General features: G+C 41.6%; 1 protein-coding gene across 1 annotated transcript in view; it reads left to right on the top strand.

Moving 5' to 3' along the window:
• Positions 1–13,959: 13,959 nt before the first annotated feature.
• LOC122547273 (phosphatidylinositol 3-kinase regulatory subunit gamma) overlaps positions 13,960–17,622 on the top strand; it is a 575,736-nt gene continuing 572,073 nt past the window's right edge. Inside the window, exons 1-2 of the mRNA XM_087990580.1 lie at positions 13,960–14,189; positions 14,635–15,272. Coding sequence (XP_087846706.1) covers positions 14,954–15,272 — 319 coding nt within the window. The 5' untranslated portion in view covers positions 13,960–14,189; positions 14,635–14,953. The remainder of the gene's footprint in view (positions 14,190–14,634; positions 15,273–17,622) is intronic.

Below are 17,622 nucleotides of genomic sequence, written 5' to 3'. Positions count from 1 at the left end.
CTGTAACAGTTCCTACAGATTGGAGAGCAGCTCATGTGACACACTATTTAAAAAGGGAGGCAGAGAGAGAACCAAAAATTACAGACCAGGCAGCCTGATATTGGTCGTGGGCAAAATGCTAGAATCCATTGTAAAAGCTTTAATAGCTGAGTATTTGGAAAACAGTAGTAGAATTGATTAGAGTCAGCATGAATTAACAAAAGAGAAATCATGCTTGACAAATTTACTGCAATTCTTTGAAGATGTAAATTGTAGAGTTGATGAGGGGGAACTAGTAGATTTGGTTTATTTGGATTTTCAAAAAGCTTTCGACAAGATGCTGCATAAGAGATTAGCATGTGAAATCAAAGCACATGGGATTGTGGGTAGTATGTTGACATGGATAGAAAACTGATTGTCAGACAGCAAATAGAGTTAGAATAAACATGTCTTTTTCCAAATGGCAGACAGTGACTAGTGGACTTCCACAGGGATCAGTACTTTGACCCTAGCTATTCACAGCATATATTCATCACTTAGATGTGGAACTAAATGTAATATTTCCAAGGAGGGTGAAATACAAATAAAAGAAAACATAGACTCTGAAGAAGGGATATTGGACCTGAAACATTGTCTCTGCCTTCTCTCCATAGATGTTGCCAGACCTGCTGAGTTTCTCCAACTATTTATGCTTTTGTTTCCTATTTCTAGCATTCACAAGTTTTTTTTTGTTGAGTGGCAGGGTTATGAGAATGCAGAGATGCTTCAGTGTGATTTGGACAAGCTGAATCAACAGGCAAATACATGACAGATGTGGTATCATGTAGATAAATTTGAGATTATCCACTTTTCGAGCAAACACAGAAAGAGAGATTATTTCTTAAATGTTATAAATTGGGAGAGGGGAATATGAAACAAGAGTTGGTGTTCTTGTATACCAGTCACTGAACATAAGCATGCAGGCTCAACCAGCAGTCAATCTGTTGGCCTTCATAGTGAGAGGATTCAAGTACAGGAGTAGGGATGTCTTGAAGGGCATGTGCCCGAAACGTCGAATCTTCTGTTCCCTGGATGCTGCCTGACCTGCTGTGCTGTTCCAGCAATAAAGTTTCAGCTTGCATCAATTATACACACCTGAAATGCTGTGGGCAGCTTTGATCTCCTTATCGAAAAGAAGGCTGTTTTTGCTGCAGATCTAGTGTAGTGGAGGTTTACCAGGTGGATTTATGGGATGGCAGAACAGATGCACGAGGAGAGTTTGAATCATTTCGAATTATATTCACTGGAGTTCAGAAGAATGAGGGGGATCTCTTATAAACTGATTAAAATTCGAACAGGATGAGATACGGTGGTTGTGGGATGTTCCTGATGATGGAGGGGTCCAGGACCAGGGGTTTAAGGAAATATGGTAAACCATTAGGACTGAGATGAGGAGAGGTTTCTCTACCCAGAGAGTGGTGAGCCTGTGGAATTCATGACCACTGAACGCAGAAGAGATCAAAACATTGTATGATTTCAGGAAGGAGTTAGATATAGCATTTATGGCTAAAGATGTCAAAGGGTATGGGGGAAGGACTATTCAGGTGGATGATTGGCTATGATCATCATGAATTGTGCAGCAGGTGTGGAGGGCTGAATGGCCTGTTCCTATTTTCTACGGTTCCATTGTTTGAAGTGCCTGACGTGCAGTGGTGTAAACAGCACTGAAACACTCATTCACTGGTATTCTCTCAGAGGAGCACAACCTTAAGTAAGCTGAAGGTTAGAGACCTGGGTTTTGGCAGTCAGTCAGCACAGTTCAGCTCTTTGGTCTCTCAATGATAGATGAATGCCCATTTGCTAATGCAAGTTTGAGTCCTACAGGTGTGGCCCTCTAGTAAGTCTGCAGATCTCCATACTGATGCCCTGGCTAGGAAACTGATTGGGTGTTATTGGTACTAAAGAGACAAATTCAATAATAATCAAAAGTACCTTTATAGATAGCATTTAGAAAACAAGAATCACTGGAGGGCAGAAAGGTCTCAGCACGTACCTCTGAGTACAAAATGTTCCTGCAAAGTCATGCACCTTTAAATCCAGTTGCTAGCAACTACTCTCGGGCCTGTCTGCTTCTCTTCTTTATACCCTGACTTCCTCAGCATCCTCATCATCTGTGTTGGCTCCCTCACACCCTGTTAGACGCCCCTTTTTACTCATCTGAGGAGACAGGTGACTGGTCCATCTCCCTCTCTGCTAAGTTCTCAGTCTATCATTGAGCTGGTGTTGTGCAGGACACAGCAATCACTGTTCTGGACACCTTGTTGAGTAAATACTGGATTGCTCTTCCTAAGTGGTTCAGATAATGAAAGGGCAACTTTAGAAGCCCAATTGTCAGTTCAATGATAGCCCTAGTGGATGCATGGACAGCGTTGTACTGCTGTTTACCTTCAGGCTGAGAATTTCACTCTGGGCCATTTGCCCTGACTTCTAGGTGTACTTATTATCACACATGAACCAGCGCCAGAGTGATGCAGGTAGGAGAACCTGGGAGTTATGCAGAATGTAACTGCCTTAGAAGGTTGATGGACAGTGAGCACACACCTACAGGAATTGTCAACTGCGGTCACAAACAAGTTGTGGATGTTGACTCAATGAAATCCCTTCAAGAATATGGTTGGATGGTGTCACGAAGCTCTGAGAACCATTTGGATGTAGTCAATGGCCCCTTGGTATTGATGGTACCCAGCACTGCATGTTAATACAACAGCTTTGGACCTTGGCTGTCTCGGTTCCTGGTGAACCAGACAAACCGTATTGCCTTCCCTGTGAAGGATATCTATGAACTTTCAAATGCCTTGTGGGTTGGAAGCAGTGGTTAGCACTGCTGCCTCACAGCACCAGGGACCCAGGTTTGATTTCAGCCTTGAGCGACTGTCTGTGCGGAGTTTGCACATTCTCCCCGTGTCGGCATCGGTTTCCTCCAGGTGCTCTGGTTTCCTCCCACAATCCAAGGATGTGTAGGTTACGTGCATTAATCAGGGGTAAATGTTGAGTAATAGGATATGGGAATGGGTCTGGGTGGATTACTCTTCAAAGGGTCAGTGTGGACTTGTTGGGCCAACTGGCCTGTTTCCGCACTGCAGGGATTCTATGATTTCTATGATGTATCCCCATTTGAGGTTTGAAATGAGCCGGTAGTGAGGAATTCAGTGCAATTGTGATCGAAAGTACAATTGGCATAGCAATTCCTCCCAAGTGACAAAGCTTCGGATGTAGGTGAGGCCTTTTGTAATTGTGTGTAAACACCTCTAGCTCTCACTTCTCTGCAGGTAGCTGATCTTCCATTCACTCCTCCTCAATAGAGGAGACTGACCAATGGGGGTGGGGGGTGAAGCCTCTAGTTTTCTTCTTGATGTACGGTGTATTCATCCATGGCTATGGTCCTCTTAGCCTCTTGACTCTGATTCTGCTGTTATTACTCTTCCTCCTCTTCCTCAGTCTTAGCAAGTTACTGCATTAACCAGATCAAACATGTGGGATGGCATGAAAGAGCTGTCAAAATGATCAGGAATGAAGCGTATGCTTTCCAATTGAGATGTTGATACAGACAATGTAATCTTTGGGTCCATATCAAACTGTTCATGTGTTGGGTGCCAGTCTGCCTTACAACTACCTCTACATGGTGAAGTTCATCTTTCATGTACTGTTCCCTTCCTGGTGCTACCCTGTGCAAATATATGTTATCTTTATGTTGTTTTCATGAATGAGGCAAATGGCTTTTAGTTGCCTTGCATTATCTCCAACAATGCAGCCCCACAACCTTGGAATGTGGAGCCTGCATAATGGTTTCATGCCTTATCCTTAACTTTCACATACATAGACCTGTGTCATGGCCTAGGTCAGACTCCTCAAAACATTTTTAAGCAGGTAGCTCATACCATAACTTTGCTATTTGTTTCGCGAGGTGTATAGTGGATATTCCTGGAGTAAATTAGCTGGGTTAACTGCCAAGTTTTAAACAAACAAAATTTATTTACAAAATTATGGAATGAAACACAAAGAACAGAAAATATAATACTGGATTATCCAAACCCGACTTAATGATGCTGTTCCAAAAGTACTCGCAACCGTCCCAAAACATACATCCCTTAGCACAAACAGTAAATAATAGCACAGGCAACTTACAGTTCAAAATCATAAGAGCAGAAGGACAGAGAGAAGACTTCCAGTTTCCCCTGTGACTCTTACTGAACTGAACTGAACTGCACAGCTCGAGACCTGGTCACACCTCACTTGACTAAACCAGTTTTTCAAAAACCTTTCAAACATTTGGCTTGAAGTACTATCTGTTAGGGTAAGCAATAAGGCCTCAATGAACCATTCAAACTTCAGGCACAATGGAGCCTGGCCAATTACCCCCTCTCTGAAAAAAACTCAAGGGCAAAGTAATCTTATACCAGACCAGCATTGTGACACCTGTAATTGGCCCTCCATAGCTGAATATGTAGACTATCTCCATGAATATTCTTGCTTTCCTCAGTCACATTCCATTCAGATCTCCACCCCAAGGTTTACCCATACAACCCACCCTTAATCATTTCCACTGTTCTTTCACTGTCTTTAGCACATAGAATTGTCCCAGTGCATTCACCACTCTTAACATGCAGCTCCCATCTTTCCTTATCCCATTGACTCTAATACTGTCATCTCCCTCCTCGCATTCCCAGTTTCCTCATCCTGTTCCTCAAGATCCTTCTAGTGCCCTGACAACCACACCCTTTAAGTTCCTTTTACTACCTTTCATTCCCAATAGCTCACCTTTTTCTGTGTCTCATCCTTTCAAGTTGATCCACTTTTAAACTGAGCCTTGCTTGTCTGCCCAGTCAGCTTTGCGGGAATCAGCCAGTGCTGCTGCTTCACTAGGGCAAGATATTGGGTCTGGTCAGCCTTCACACCTTACACTGTATTTACCTACAAAAAAGCAGAATACATAAGGCTGAGACTTCTTATGAGCTGATGAACATGAAGAGGCTTCATCGTTACGTTGTAACTGTTGAACTATAAGAAGTCCCACTCCAAGGGGCAGCATGGTGGCTCAGTGGTTAGCATTGCTGCCTCACAGCACCAGGAACCCAGGTTTGATTCCATCCTTGGGGGACTCGCTGTGGAGTTTGCACATTCTACCCATGTCTGTGTGGGTTTTCCCCTGGTGTCTTTGTTTCCTCCCACAGTCCAAAGATGGGGAGGTTAGGTGGATTGGCATGGGAAATACGGAGTTACAGTGGGGGGGGTGTGGATCTGGGTAGGATGCTCTTCAGAGGGTCAGAATGGATGAATGGCCTGCTTCCACATGATAGGGGTCCTATGACTCTATGCGGATCTCTGAGACTGGCAGACCCAGAGTAGCTTCACTCCTAATACAGCAAGCGTTTGTATAAAGAAATGGCCTGTTTATGGATGGATGAGTTAGTGAAGAAGTATGTATTCACCAGAGCTTGGAGGAAGAAATTGTCCACTGTGCTAGGCACATGCTTGTAAACAGGCATTTTCCATTGGAAATGGAAAACTTGTAAAACAGGTTCCCAGTGATGAAGGTCAGGAAACCGTAACTGCCTGAAAGCTTCTGAAAATTTGATTGCAAAACTTTAGCTCACTGTCAGGAAGCCTAGTTATTTTCCTCCTGCCCAAATTAGTTCCCCTGACTGGCGTCTGCTTATTTAAAAGCTCCAGGCGGGCCTGGTAGGTTCCATCTGATGTTTCTGTGTTTCCATGCAATGAGCAAAGGTGCACTTGTGAATTTTTGCTGGATCAGAGCTGAGGTGTAGACTGGAAGAAAAAGCACAAATTAATACGGTTTCTGTTCATGTGTCCCATAACCTTACACGTTGCAGAATATTTTCCACATACCTCTGCCTATATCTTATGTTTTTGTTGCTGACATACTGATGCATACACACGCTTCTCAAAAGCTTGCTCTGTAACACATTGGTTGCCACCTCATACAGAGCTTAGCACCTAATGAAAGATGTAAATACCAGGGTAAACATGTTATTTCTTGATCACTGAAAAGTGTCTGTTCAGTGAGAACCTGATGCTGAAAACATATTGACATTTTCTTTTCTCATTAGATTTTCCACAGAATATAGAATCCAAACACTAACAGTGTGCATTTTTCATGAGACATCAGTTCCCTTGACAGAATGCAATGATTTATATGGCCATTAAACAGAATACCAAAACAAAGCCAAAATCTAGCTTTACAAAGCAAGAACCATGTGGATACTTGATTGTGCAGCCAAACTTTTGAAGAATTTTATCCTCAGTGGATTTATCATGGTCCTCTTTTTGGAATTGACCGGAGTGTTGGCTCAAGTTCATGTTATGCTGATAGAGATAATGGGATTACCGCTGATGAGAACCACCTTTTCACAGTCCATCTGAAAATATGGACTTTTCCAGGATGAACTTGGCCTTTAAGCCTAATAAGATACTCTTCTCCCTCCTAATAGGCACTTAGCTACCTCTTGAACTCATCTGTTCAAAATTCTCCCCAAATTCTTTCTTGTGTCAACTCAAACAAAGTTGTGACTTATCTCCCTTCTTGCTCATACTGATTTAGTTTGCAAATTGTGTAAAATTCTTTGAAGTAGCAGGCCTAAAGCATTTGTATATAGTGTGCTTGTGTGTGGATCACTTGTGTTTGGTAGTAAATGTAAAACTTCGGAAATATGTTCTTCCATTAGAGGTAGGCATGAGGTTGAAGAGGACAACAACAGAACAACTCATATTGTAACAAAAGCAAAATAAAAGCAGGTGCTGGAAATCTGTAATAAGCACAGATAGCGCTGGAGAACCGGAACAGGTCTGGCTGCATCTGTGGACAGAGAAAGAGAGTTAACAATTCGAGCCCAATGTGATTCTTCTTGAGAATATAAAATTTATATTGCGTCTAGAATGCAAATAAAATGCTGAGCAGGATTCATGGAAGTGTAATCAAAATGAATGCCAAGCCAGGAAAGGACGAGTAGAAGGTGTCACCAAAAGCTTAGTCAGATAAGGGAGGTTTTAATTATTTTCTTGAGGATGTTGGGGGTTTTGAGAAATCTAGAGATAAATTTCTACAGAGTGGGATACGGTCCAAAGGTCAGGGCATGGGTGTGGCAGATTGTTGTTAGAGGAACTGAGAGTATAGAAGGTGTGGAGCTTATACAACTGGAGGAGAGATGAGAAGCAGTAAGATAAAGAAGGAAACAAAATGCAAAGTTGAGAATTTTAAACTTGAATCACTGGGGAAATAGCAGCAAATGATGGGTATAAGCAAGATTTGAAATGGATGTTGATAGTATGGAAAAAAATTCTCTTTTAGTATTGTTGTAAATGTCATAACAAAGTCAGTGGTCAGACCAAACCAAAAAGTCAATGTGTATTAAAACAGTGAGCACGGTAAAACATTGAATGAAACATTCCTAACAAACTGGGAGCTATTAGCTATCAAGGTCACAGGTCCAGAAATAACTGTTCAGATGTACAAGCATGTCACTCCTTATCTGAAGGTATAAGGCTCTTTGTTAAAAACCAACTGAAAATGTAAAGGGTTGGGGGAGGCAGGCGGTGGTAAGATGATAGTGCCACCTGGCCTGTCTGGATTGTGATGCACAGTAATGGGAGATCATTATACGTAGCAGTTACAACAGAGGAACAGCCCGACTGACTAGTCTCTGGTGTTTATCCTCCACATGAGCAAATAGTACTAATCACATTTACTTCAATCCCCTTCCCCTTCATTCACTTATCTCAGCTAATTTTGAGTATCTGCCTCAATCATGAGTCTGGGTTAAATACCATCAAAACTCACTGTGCAAAGGCCCCTTTCTCATTCTGTTTTAAATCTCTTAGAATTAATTTTGTATCTATGGCCCTTCATCTTTTCATTTCTCCTTGTGGAAGAGCTTTCCTTTTTAAAAGGTATTTAAAACTCCTACTCTATTTGTTGGCCATAGATTCTTAAGAACCCAGGTGGAATATTTGCCTTTTTTTGATATGCACTGGTTTTGCATATTAGCCTGATTAGTGGCTGAAAGGGCACACTGATGAAACTCATAGCTATGGCATTAATAGTGCCATGCTGTAACCAACTGAATTAAACACCTGACAGGCATGTATCCAATAAGTCAATGTGGTGTACCTCACTGCTCAAACCCTCCAGCCCATGCAGCAACCCACTAAATCTCCCCAGCAACCTTGAGTGAAATCATATCCATCCTGTAATGTGATGACCAGAACTGCATGGGTACTTAAGGTTGGAAAATGCTTTTTAGAGACAAATTAAATTTTAATTTTTTGAAAACTTCATTCATGAGATGTGGTCATCACTGGCTAGACTAGCATTTATTGCCCATCCTGAAGTGCCAAGAGGACAGTTAAGAATGCTGTGGTCTGGAGTCACAGCACAGCAGTTTCCTTCCCTAATGGCATTAGTGAACCAGATGAGGTTTTCCTGACTTTCAACAATGGATATGTGATCCTCGTTAGACTCCTAATTCCAAATTTCTTTTTTTTATTGAATTCAAATTCTGCCATCTGCAATGGTGGGATTTGCACCCGGTTCTCCAGAACATTACTTGGGTCTCTGGAATAACAGTCCAGCGATAATACCACTAGGCCATCATCTTCCCTTTTAATGCACCTTTTATAATTTTAAAGTTTTGTAATTTTATAATTATTGTAATATACTTCCATAGATTTTATGAATAAAAGTATATTTTTGGAGAAAAGAGAGCCAAATATTGAGGTGAATTCCTGTCAGTACACAGCCTACCTATTGAAGCCCTCCTCTGTGCCTCCTTTTAGCAAAGTACAAAACCAGTTTTGTTTGCAGATCCTTACCAGACTAAAGTTTTAGAGGAACTTTCAGAAGGTTTGGTTCCTAGACGTGCAGTGTGTAGGCCATGTGAATGCATCTTGGCACTCAGGAGCCAAACTCCAAGGTGGGCATAAATTGCTCCATTGCCAGTGGATTATTCAGAAGAGTTAGAGTCATAGAGATGTACAGCACAGGAACAGACCATTTGGTCCAACTCATACGTGCCAACTAGATATCCCAACCCAATTTAGTCCCACCTGCCAGCACCCGGCCCATATCCCTCCACACTCTTCCATCCTGATGCCTTTTAAATGTTGGCATTGTACCAGCCTCCAGCACTTCCTCTGGTCGCCCATTTCACACACACACCACCCTCTGCGTGAAAAAGTTGCCCCTTAACTCTCTTTTATATCGACCCCCTCTCACCTTAAACCTAAGTCTCTACTTCTGGATTCCCCCAATGCAGGGAAAAGACCTCGTCTATTTACCCTATCATGCCCCTCATGATTTTGTAAACCTCTATAAAGTCACCCCTCAGCCTCCAACGCTCCAGGGAAAATAGCCCCAGCCTATTCAACCTCTCCCTATAGCTCAAATCCTCCAACCCTCGCAACATCCTTGTAAATCTTTTCTGAACCCTTTCATGTTTCACAAAATCTTTCCGATAGGAAGGAGACCAGAATTGCAAGCAATATCCAACAGTGGCCTCACAAATGTCCTGTACAGCTGCAACATGACATCCCAACTCCTGTACTCAATACTCTGACCAATAAAGGAAAGCATACCAATGCCTTCTTCACTATCCTATCTACCTGCAACTCCACTTTCAAGGAGCTATGAACCTGTACTCCAAGGTCTCTTTGTTCAGCAACACTCTCTAGGACCTTACTATTAATTATATGAGTCCTGCTAAGATTTGCTTTCCCAAAATGCAGCACCTTGCGTTTATCTAAATTAAACTTCATCTGCCACTCCTTAACCCATTGGCCCATCTGATCAAGATCCCATAGTAATTTGAGGTAACCTTCTGCACTGTCCACCACACCTCCAATTTTACTGTCATCTGCAAACTTACTAACTATTCCTCTTAAGCTCACATCCAAATCATTGATATAAATGACAAAAAGATTAGATTACTTACAGTGTGGAATCAGGCCCTTCGGCCCAACAAGTCCACACCGACCCGCCGAAGCGCAACCCACCCAGACCCATTCCCCTACATTTATCCCTTCACCTAACACTACGGGCAATTTAGCATGGCCAATTCACCTAACCTGCACATTTTTGGTCTGTGGGAGGAAACCGGAGCACCCGGAGGAAACCCACGCAGACACGGGGAGAATGTGCAAACTCCACACAGTGAGTCGCCTGAGGCGGGAATTGAACCCAGGTCTCTGGTGCTGTGAGGCAGCAGTGCTAACCACTGTGCCACCGTGCCACCAAAAAAGTAATGGACCCACCTGAAGGTTAAAGGTTAAAGGAGTAAATCCTAACAAGACATCTAGAGCAGAGCCCAAAGGTGGTCTGATATCCAGATATATCATCTTTGTGGCAGCATCTGCAACCAGGCTGGTGCCAAACATATTGCTTTACATTCAGTTGGAGGATCAATCATATCCTACTAGTCAACCAGAGCCCATCTCAACCCAGGCATTCCCTGACTCATAAGCTGCTGACTCATCTCAGACCATCAGCTTCAATGGCTTCTTGGAGTTTGAGACTCTGCTCAACAAATGGATGGGATCCATTATACCAGGCAAGCAAATGAAATGTGGAATAAAAGACACTGACCTTTCAAACTGGAATGCCAGAACCATTTGGAAAGGGCTGATGGATAGCTTGCAGCTGGTCGATTATTTTATGCAAGACAGCTGTATCGACGTGGAATTTGACAGGCTGAACATCAACATAACATCCCTGCAAGAAACAAGGATCGATGACAGTGGATTCCCAGAAGAAAAATGGTATTTGTGCAGCCAACAGGGGAAGAATTCAAAAGGAGCTCCTGAACAAGGTGTAGCCTTGTAAGGAACTCATTAGTCTTAGTGTTTCCTCCATCTGCGTCTCAACTCAAAAGGGGGCAGTTAACCTCATGGGGGATATCTGTAGTCCAACACTGTGACCTACTGCGGCAGTGAATGACCCATTCTTTGAGGCCCATGTTGATGCTATCAGCAGAATTTCTAAATCAGAACATTGTTACCTACTTGGGGATTTCAGTGTAAGATTGGGCATGAAGCAAGAGCCTCCTGCCTCAGATGTCACGACCGAGGAAAGATAAATAAGATGAACAGAGACTGTTTGAACTTTGTACGACTAACACCTTGGCCTGTCTAATGATTAGAGGCAGAAAACACGCACCAGAGAGTATCTGATGAAGAGGCATGGTTATTAGATAACAAGAACATTTAATGTATGATGGTAACAATTACATTTGGTCAGGCATAATCTCTAAGATTTTAGGGAGTTGGTACAAATGCATCTGGTTCCTCCAAAAGCCAGAGCAGAACTCCTTGTCTTGACCTGCACACTGTATGTGACATCTGTAAAATGGATGAATCCAATGTAACATGAACAGTAACTCCTGCAGAACCGAAACATCCTCAGGTGACCGTCTGTGTGGGGTTAGCACATTCTCCCTGTTTCTGGGGCATGCTGGTTTCCTCCCACAGTGCAAAAATGTCAAGGTTAGGTGGTTTAGCCATAAAGTGGGCGGCACGGTGGCACAGTGGTTAGCACTGCTGCTTCACAGCGCCAGAGACCCGGGTTCAATTCCCGCCTCAGGCGACTGACTGTGTGGAGTTTGCACATTCTCCCCGTGTCTGCGTGGGTTTCCTCCGGGTGCTCCGGTTTCCTCCCACAGTCCAAAGATGTGCAGGTCAGGTGAATTGGCCATGCTAAATTGCCCGTAGTGTTAGGTAAGGGGTAAATGTAGGGGTATGGGTGGGTTGCGCTTCGGCGGGGTGGTGTGGACTTGTTGGGCCGAAGGGCCTGTTTCCACACTGTAAGTAATCTAATCTAAATGCAGGGTTATAGGAGTGGGATGTGTCTGGATGGGGTGCCCTTCAGAGGATCAATGTGTACTTGATGGGCTGAATGGCCTGCTTCCACACTGTAGAGATTATATGATTATATTGCAAAAAATATCAGTTCAAACAAATCCTGATATAAATATTTTACATTTTCTGGCTGCCAACCATTGGCACATGGTAAATAGTTTATTTTGGTGCATAAGGCACAGGGTTTACATTACCAAAAGGCAGGTAACTTGTCCATTGATTCTGGTGACTGGTGATGGCAGCACATGCAGTGTCCTGATATATGATTCATTGAATCATCTGGTGTACTATTATCAATTTCAAGTTTTAGAGAGCTGAATTAAGAATATGTCCACTCTGAAATGTGTAAATGTTTTGATTTGTCCAATAAACTTTTGATCTAAAACTGGTAACTTGTCTTCTACCACAGAGATTTAAGCATAATTTACCCTCAGTAATCTTATATCAATCTCCAACATTGATCTTAATTACCAAATTACAACCAGCAAACTAAAGAATATTGAATCATCATGACAGAACCAAATTATCTTTGCAACCTGTTATTCAGTCTATCAGTTCTTCCTGTTGATTACATCATCTAGTCAACATTTAATTTTAAATTATACTGTGATCACGAGGCCAATTAACACTTGCTAATTCACGACTTTATTGCCTGGCTTCTTGGTTGATGATTCAGCAAGAAAGAGAGAATTAATGTACTCACCAGTTTGTGCATAACCTTGTGTGAGGCTGGTTTATAAATGCAAACATAAACTATATTCATCGGTATCCATCATTATTTTCTCCTTTAAAAAGGGCAATAAACTGCAGAGGATTTTTCAAGGGGAGGTATGGAGATGACATTAAGCATTGAAATAGATAATGATAAATTATAAAATTACCCATGATAAAATCTAGAGGGTATCAATCCCAGTGTTGTTACTGTATGGGAAGGAAAATTTAGAATGAGCTGAATTGAATGAAAGTTAAGAGATTGCAAGACTAGCCTGAAGATCATTAGATAATTCAGTCTAGAAGTGGAATTCAGTGGTAGATGGGGTGAGTTAGGGCTGTTGTAGGTGGCGTTACAGCAATGAAAATGAGTGTGTTTAGTGATGGAGAGGGTATGGGATTGGAAGCTCTGCATATAGTGGAGGTGTTGGACTGGGATGGACAAATTTCAAAATCGCACACCACCAGGTTTTAGTCCAATAGGTTTATTTGGAAGCACTGGCCTTTGGAACACTGCTCCTTCATCAGGTGCTGAAAATGTGTTGCTGGAAAGGCGCACCAGGTCAGGCAGCATCCAAGGAGCAGGAGAATCGACGAGGAATTCCTGAAGAAGAGCTCCTGAAGAAGGGCTCATGCCCGAAACGTCGATTCTCCTGCTCCTTGGATGCTGCCTGACCTGGTGCGCCTTTCCAGCAACACATTTTCAGCTCTGATCTCCAGCATCTGCAGTCCTCACTTTCCCCTCCTTCATCAGGTGGTTGTGGAGCAGGACCACAAAACACAGATTTGTGTGCGGAAAAAAACGTAAACCGAAGAGATTGCAAACAACTTGCTTTAATCTGAGACAATGGTTCTGCAGGGTGTGGAGCGAGTCTTGAGAGTTCAGAGTTCATTGTGGGTAATTAAGATGATGGCTTCAGGCTTCTGAATGTTTAATTTAAGAAAGTAGTGGGGTTAACAGAGGTGATGGGGCAACGCAGTGAGTACAATGCTGTGCAGGGTATTTTAAGAATTTAGATGGTAAATTATTTATGTTGTAACATTTCTCCTAACGTCCTCAGCAGATTGCCATTCTTGTTCATCGCTGCAATTCGAAAGTCGTTTCCAAAACGAAAACATTTCCAAACTTTTGCTATTGCTGGGTTTCTTCCCCATCTGTTAAAAATGCCCATCGTTCCCTGCAGTCCTCCTCTACCTTCCTCGGTCCACAGTGCTTCAAAGCAACACGTAGCGGATCCAACCCAGTCAGTGAACAAGATTCTGCTCCTTCCAAAGGAGGCATCTTGCACACACTCTGCAATGCCATGACCGACATTCACTTGTAATTTATCACAGCCGTGGGGAGGGGGGTGTGGTCAGACACGTCACACTATAAAGAATGGAGATCTGAGTCGGGGCAAGTGACTGCAATGAACAATCTGGACTGCGGAGTCTGGGAGTTCGCAGCACATCTACTTCTAAAATAAAGCGGCTGTAATTTCAACAAATCATGCGGAGAGAGCACGCGTGCCGGTCAGCAGCCAGTGTGGGCAGACCTGCACCCTGAATCCTCCCCAGCCCGTGGGCATCTCACCGGGAATCGCCTCGCATATCGAGAGGTAATTTTTAAAAATTATGTCCCCGTGTTGAAAACGCGTAGACGCCTAATGCATGTTTTAAGTGTTTTTTTTTAACCTGGTATTTATACTTTTTTTTCCTGCTTTAGTCCATGACGCTGCGATTTTAATTTTTTGACCCTTTGTTGGCTGAACTTTTTTTTGCATTTCAAAATTAAGAGCTTCTCTGAAATGTTACAGCGAGTGATTAGTCTCCGCAGACCTGAATGACTGAAGACGGATGTGTTTGGAGATAATTGCAATGGGGAGGAGACGGGGTGGAATTTTTGTCTTGTTGATTTCCATAATAAACCACATATTGTCAGTGTGCTTCATGTACTTCCGTATGAACACCCCTAGTGTCTTGTACAAATAATGCGCATGTATTGATGAGAGTTAACGGAGTGCCTTTGGTTTGTTCTCTCTCTCTCTCTCTCTCTATGGACAGTTCGATTGGATGGCAGAAGGACTTGAGTTGAGAACGTTGAGAAGAACTTTGGGGTTGACTGTCTGAAGCAGAGGGGAGGAGAAAAAAAACCCAATAAGCAAGCAGCAGATGTTGTAAACTTTAACAGTAGTACACAACTTGGGCCTGAACAGATTGAACCGAATGGAGATTACAGCAAGTGGAAGAGCTGGTGTTCTAGCCTGTTGGGGAAACTAACCAGTCTGGAGGCTGACCTTGAGTTCTCTGGAGCCCACAAGCTTCAAATCAATGTCCCACGGCCCTTTTTAAAGTAGGATCAAATTCCTGGAACAGGAGAGCCATGTGTACAGAGGGTTTCCAGTATAGAGCTCTGTTTGAGTACAAGAAGGAGAGAGAAGAAGATATCAATTTATTGCCAGGGGACATTCTCACTGTGAGCAAGTCAGTGCTGTTGACGGCCAGTTATCAAGAGGGGGACGAGAAGAACCCCAAAGGATGGCTAAATGGTGTTAACGAAAGAAACAAAGACAAGGGAGACTTCCCTGGAACCTATGTTGAGTTTGTGGGGCCGGTTTGTATTGTGCCTCCAACTCCTAAAGCAAGACCAAGACCTGTCCCTCCCACACCTGGAGGAGCAGCAGCAGCCAGCCCAGCTCCTGGTAGGTCTCTCTTCAACACCTCGCACAATCACTTATTCAACTTTTTAACATTGATTCTGTTTCCAAGTGCAATTGGTAACAAGAGCTTTAACCCATTAGCCATGGATAAATGGCACTTTGATCAGAACAAAATGGATCAAATAAGTGCTATTTTGAATATTTTCTCATGTACAGGGAGAGCAAGTCATTAGTTATGAAGGTGGGAAATGGCATAAAATACAAAAATGGAACTAATCTAGTTATTTCACCCTTTGACTTTCAAAAATGGGGATGAATTCAACTCTGTTAACTGACACTTGAATTCAAGTTTTAAAATAAACCAATTCATTGCTTTAATCTTTGAAAAGTTTAAGATCAAACTTGATAAGTGATTTTAATAGAGGGTTAATGGGCTGAATTCAGTTTTAAAATTCTGCCATCAGTTTCAGTTGCAGTATATAATCTTAATATATTCACTGTACTTGCAAACAGACATGCCAATGCAATTTAACAGTGGTAAGGCTGCTAAATCTATTCAATCTCTGCTTGCTTACCAGAGCAAAATGTCATTTACGTGATGCAAAGAAAGCCCCATTAATTGCATTGATATTGGGCCATGATAATGTAACTTGGAAGAAGACTGCGTTATTATATGCTGTATAAAAGGAGTATTGTTTTTTACTCCTCGGACATGGTGTTCTTTAAGAGAATGCAAAATTCAAATTTACACTGCACATCCATTTGTCATTTTAGTTAAAACAGTTGCAATGACTTGACATTTTTTTTCAAAGCTCAGAGAACAGTACATAGACGGAACCATTAAGTAATCAGGGTGTTGGTTGTGAGTCTTATAGTTTATAACAGAACGGTCTTGTTTTGTGTTCCACAGTTTCAGATATTTGTAGGAAGTTCAATAAATCATAAGGTTGCAGTTCGTGTTCTATTATACGATCAAATCAAAGCTTAAATGCTTTGGCAAGATGTTCTCTTTTTTTTTTACAACAGAACAACACAGTTTTACATTTGATGCATTTACAAAAAGCATTAATGTTAAAATCCAGTGTCAGTTTTAAAGGAAAAAGTGTTTTCGTCAATGAAAATCAATTGCATTATTTGAGGTTTAAACTGTTAGAAAACGACGACAACAGACTCAGGACCACACCGGTCCTTTCAGCAGAAAATGCAATGAAGTACTTAAAAAAAAAACTACCCAAAATTTTTTAAATATATCTGCAAATAATCTCCTCTCATTGGAGGATATCTTGTGCAAAAGCAATTTTTGATTTCCTTTTTGTGTTTTGCTATAGCCCCTTCAACAACTATTAGCTGTGGGACATTTTGTGTCAATCTTAGCGATAATAAGCTCCCCCCCCCAACACAATTCAATGAGTGTGAAGCATTAAGCAAAGTTGACTAATTTTATTCTGTTATAAATGTGACATTGTATTGCAGGTACAAACTGTACATCCAAGTGTTAAATAAAATAGTTTGTTGATTGTAAATGAAAATATATGGTTTCATGGAGTTCAAGTCCAAAATGAAGGTGAGTTGAACAGCCCTTTGGGAGAAAGTGCTGCATGGTGGAGCTGAGTTTTGGGAACACTTTCATGTGAAACAAATTAAAGGCAAGCTTTTGATTTTAATCTATCTAACGATAAGCAGCCACTGTGAAAAATTATACCAACTTTTTATGCCATAATTACCAAGTCATGGTTGCAATAAATGTTGTGTGCTTTCAATAAAAGTAAGGCTGCATATTGGCAACAGAATGTTCACTAGTAGTTTTTATTTAGCAAAATTACTACTACAGTATAAAATACAAAGTTCAAACTTGTTTGAACATCAATGCAAGCATCTCATTTTCTTCATGCCTAAAATGAGGGCAACAAGAACTTATGAATGAAACAAATTCCAGAAGCTTTCCAATCTCGGAGGGTTGCTCATAACTTGAGATGATTAAGTGAGATTTATAGAGAATACTTTGATCAATGATATTTGAAAGTAAGCATTATTTTGTACAATTGCCATGAAGTTGGACAGATTAAAAATTTGGAAAGATGGTGAAAATTTAGTAATCCTGAATGTGATTAGCGTAGACTTGTGCTAAAGATAGTGCTTCACATTGCATTGCGATTAGAAGCTCGCATAAGTAACATCCATTACACGTGAAAGTGGAGATGCTCATATTTCAAGAATGTTTATCTTTATATTCAGTGTCAAGATGTTTTATAATTATTTATAAATGGTCTTGTTATAATTGGAGGAAGAAAGACTTGTTATGTGGAAACATGTTGCATTGTTTTTTTTCCATACCTATAAAATGGAAATCCTTTCTGGCTTAAAATTTTGAAGAAAAACTCAAATTAAGATT

This window comes from Chiloscyllium plagiosum, unplaced genomic scaffold (assembly GCF_037043375.1).
Source record: "Chiloscyllium plagiosum isolate Xiang-an unplaced genomic scaffold, Cpla_swu_hap1 HiC_scaffold_9, whole genome shotgun sequence".
Lineage (NCBI taxonomy): Eukaryota > Metazoa > Chordata > Chondrichthyes > Orectolobiformes > Hemiscylliidae > Chiloscyllium > Chiloscyllium plagiosum.
Note: the sequence above shows the minus strand (reverse complement) of the source record. Positions and strands in the feature narration are given on the sequence as shown.